Source organism: Panthera uncia, unplaced genomic scaffold (assembly GCF_023721935.1).
Source record: "Panthera uncia isolate 11264 unplaced genomic scaffold, Puncia_PCG_1.0 HiC_scaffold_1212, whole genome shotgun sequence".
Lineage (NCBI taxonomy): Eukaryota > Metazoa > Chordata > Mammalia > Carnivora > Felidae > Panthera > Panthera uncia.
In genome coordinates, this window is record NW_026057824.1 from 1 (window position 1) to 4152 (window position 4152).

Here is a 4152-nt window from a genome sequence, read left to right on the forward strand (position 1 = left end):
CCTTGGGCGGCCCTCCAGGCGGCGGCGGCAGAGCCCGGGAGGGGCACGAGGGTCCCGGTCTCCCTTCTCGTCCGCTTGCGGCCGGGCTGGCGGGGACGGGCCGAGGCGGCCTCAGTACAGCCCCAGGATGGCGGCGCCCACGTCCTTGGAGGGCCGGCGCTCCTCCACCAGAAAGTTGATCATACTCTCCGACTTGATGAGCAGGTTGCAGCCCAGGAAGAACACGCCGAAGACCACGGTGAGCGACAGCACGCAGAGCACAGCGATCTGCGCCACGCGCGACACCCACAGGCTGCGCTCGTCGGGCGTCAGCCCCGCGGGGACCCCGTCGGTGGCGGCCAGCGGCGCGCCCCCGGGGCAGCAGCCCAGCCACGTGCCCAGCCCGTGGCTGCGGTTCCCCAGGGTGGCCCCGCCGCCGCCGCCCAAGCCGCCCGCCGCCTCCAGGCCGCTGTGGTTCAGGAAGGTCGCGTTCATCGCGACTCGGCGCCCGGGGTCTCGGCGCGCCGGCCGGGGCGCGCGGGGAGGCTGGCCGGCGCCCGCGCTCCCGGAGATGCTGGGGTCCAGCCGCGGGCGGGGAGAGGGGAAGGCGGGAGGCCGCCCGCGCGCCGGCACCCCTCGGGCCGCCTGGCCCTGGGCACCGGGCGGGAAGCGGCGGCCCGGAGGAACGAGCAACAGGCTGCGCGGGAGCTGGAGCCGGAGAGCCGAGCGCGGGTCGCGGTTGCCTGCTGCGCGGCTCGCCGGCCCCGCCGCCCCTCCCCTAGCAACGGCCCCGCCCCCTCCCGCCTCCTTCCTGCTCCCCCCCCCCCCCCTGCGGCGCCCCCCCCCCCCCGGAGTCCTCCGGGTCCGAGAAGCCGGCAGCCCCGCCCCAGGGGCAGTGGCGGAGGGTTTCGGGCTGGGAAATCTCCCCGAGGCGCCCATTCCGGGAATCGGTGCTCGTGGCGGTTCAGCTCCTCCTGAAGTCGGCCCTAAATTTCTGCTCCGCTCTTTGGCTCCCAGTAAACCTTCCTGGACATCAGAGAAGTAGCTCTCACCCCCGGCGTTGGCTGCCCTCTCCTCTCTCCCTTCTCCATTGGGGCGGTGGCGCTGAGTCCGAGCGGTCCCGCCACGCCCCTACCCGCTCCTCGCTGCTGTCCCAAGGCTGAAAGCTGTGGCTGCGGGGCGTGCTGTCTTCGTCCTTCCCACCCCACCCCCATCCTGACCCATTTGATTTTTTGTTTTTAATTCAAAAAGAAGTTATTGAGGTCTCCCCCCCCCCCCGCCCCGGTTCCTTTTGGCAAAAAACGCACTATTGCAAACTAGAAAGTATGGATTAGCAAAATGAAAAAAATCGAAAACCTCAAAATCCTACCCCCCAGAGTGTCGACGTTACCACCTTGGTACAAAATCTGGGCTTTTTTTCTTTGCGAGTCTCCATACATTTATTCAAATAGAGATGCATTGTTTTGTCATTTAATTGTGTATCTTTTCGTAGTGATAAATATTCGTCTACAACAGTGGTTCTGAATATTCTGGAGGACTTATTATGTCGGGGTTGGGAGCCCCAGAATGTGCATTACTAATACGCTCACAGGTGATGTTCATGCTGCTTCCGGGTCCTGCTTTGAGAACTACTGATCTGTAATACAATTTTTAGTGAAGGAATGGTGTTTCAAGGGTAGAGACTACTACCATGTATTTAAGGAAGATGTTTATTTTTGGATATTTTAGTTGGCCCCCTTTTTTTGCATCAGAACCAATATTACCATAAAGAGCCTGTATCAAAGTGTATGCAAAAACTATTTTTTTCTTGATTTTTTGAACAATGGACCCACAGAATCCAAAGATTACATCCTACCAAATTGCTCTGCAGAAATGAACCAGTTTACACTGCAGCCCTATGGGGAAGGCGGGGGGCATTGCCCCCGATCCTGGTTATTGTCATTATTTTCATAATCTTTGCCTGTGTTTATGGGATGTGGGATGGTTTCTCATCCTTGTATAATTTGCATTCTTTGAGCTGTGGAGAAGGAAGGAAAGCATCTAGGAGTCTTTGAGTCCAGGCAGAAGATCCTGTGGGAGGCTTAGATTCCGCTGGTGGTGGCGGAGGGAAAGACCTGAGGATGGAAAGGGCTTGGCAAGTGGGTGTGAGGGTACCCAGGATGTCCTCAGCATGGAGTATCTCAAAGCCACCGCTCCGCCATTAGAACTAATTCACGTGTGTGTGTGTGTGTGTGTGTGTGTGTGTGTATCTCCTGGGAAGCTATTAAGTTTCTCATTTTAAACATGAAGAAGGGTGCCTGGGTAGCTCAGTCGGTTACGCATCAGACTCTCGGTTTGGGCTTGGGTCACGGTCTCGCGGTTTGCTGAGTCTGAGCCCCACGTCCGGCTCTGTGCTGGCAGTGCAGAACCTTCTTGGGATGCTCTCTCTTCTCCTTCTCTCTCTGCCTCTCCCCCCACTCACAGTCTCTGCCTCTCTCCAAATAAATAAACTTTAAAAACATTTAAAGATGAAGAAACTGACACACGTAAATACACACACAGAGACACCCAGGAGAGATTGACGGATAGACCTGGCTCACTTTCCTCCATCCTGGAAAAGCCGCTTGGGACAAGGGCACTCACAATTTTCTGGGCAGGAGTCTCCCTGCCCTGACTACCCCCCAGAGCCAGGATAGAACAGGGAGACAGCAGGTTCCTGATGAGATATTTTGTTCCCTGCTTTTGACCAGTTGGATTTCTTTAGAGAAATTCTTGGTTATGTCCTTTGTCCATCGTTCTCCTGAGACCAACCCCCGACCTTGAATAATATACTCTGGACGTGGAGCCCATATTCTTGACTCCATCCGGCTGAGGTCAGGCTGCCTGTGGCACAGAAAGCAGGGGCGGGAGGAGTAAAGGTGGGGTCTAGGGGCCTGCGTACTCCAGCAGGAGGCTGTGAGGAGACAGATGGCTGACCTTCCCTTTATTAAGCACCTACTATACGCTCAGTGCATTAAATATATTACCTCACTGTTAACCAGCCCTTGGTTCCACTGGACTGTCCTCTTGACATGAGAAAACAGAGGCTCAGAGTGGTTAATTGGCTTATTGAAGATCACACAGCTAGTTAAGCATCAGAGCCAGAATTTGAGCCCAGCCCTGTCCTGTTCCAAAGCTATGTTCTTAATTATTCCCACTCCCCTCTCTTCCATCATCCCTGCGCTGGTTTCTGTAGCTACCTGCGGGGAAGAGGAAGGTGCTGTCTTTTTGACCTGTGGTCAGGAAGGGAGAGAGAGAACATGGGCTTGTGCAAGTAAGCAAAGACCACCCAAGTGAGAGCAAGCAAAGGCTGTGTTTTCAGAGCTCGCTACCACAAGGGAGTCAGCCCCCATCGCTTGAGTTTGGAAGAGAATTGAAGGCCGGCCGAGGAATAGGAGATCTTTATAATGGGAGACAGGGAAGGCTTCAGGTTCTGCTCAGAGGCTGTTGGCATGGAACCTGTGGATGTGCTCGCTAGAAAGGGGGGTGCCCTATGTGATTGGGTTCGGGGAGCATGTTTGGCTTTTCCCAGTTTGTCCTACGTTGGAAGCAGGGGCAAAATGAGGGAAGCTGTCGGCTGTTGGTCCAGTCTCGGCTGCGTCTGGGCTATTACTACACGGGTAATAACTTCTGGCTTCCCAGACTAATGGCAGCAGAGAGTGGTTTCCCTCCTTGGCTGTTGCTACAGGAAGTGATCAGAGTTCTGTTTTTCTGTATGGCGTGGCCCCTGTTTGTCTGTGTATCTGGTCTCTCAGACTCCTCCCCAGAGTCCTGGAGGAGGGGCCTTCCTGGCCTGGTGCTGGCCAGAGGCTCCCTGCCTCGGGCTCCCTCCTGCCTTCTGCCCTTTCTGGAGCCCCTGGTTCCAGTAAGTTTCCTTGCTATTTGCTGTGCACCGTCTCAATTCTCATAATAGCCCCCAAAGGGAAATTATATTCGTTATCATTGCCGCACCATAGCTCATCCCCAAATTTAGCAAATATTGAAGATTTCACAGTTTTCTGAGGGCCAGGAAGCCAGAAGCGGCGTAGCTGGGTGGTTCTAGCTCAGGGTCTCTTGTGAGGTTGTAGCCCAGGGGTTGGTGGGGGCCACAGTCACTTGAAAGCTCGCCTGGGGGTAAAGGGTTGGCTTCCAAGATGGCTGCCTGACACAGCTCTT

The 4152-nt window shown here is 55.9% G+C and overlaps 1 protein-coding gene across 1 annotated transcript; it reads right to left on the reverse strand.

Moving 5' to 3' along the window:
• Positions 1 to 95: 95 nt before the first annotated feature.
• RPRML (reprimo like) lies at positions 96 to 474 on the reverse strand. The gene has a single exon (XM_049623090.1). The coding sequence runs from the start codon at positions 472 to 474 to the stop codon at positions 112 to 114; it is 363 nt and encodes a 120-aa protein (XP_049479047.1). The 3' UTR covers positions 96 to 111.
• Positions 475 to 4152: the final 3678 nt, after the last annotated feature.

Coding starts and splice junctions, on each gene's coding strand:
- RPRML (XM_049623090.1), bottom strand. CDS start 474: ATGAACGCGACCTTCCTGAACCACAGCGGCCTGGAGGCGGCGGGCGGC.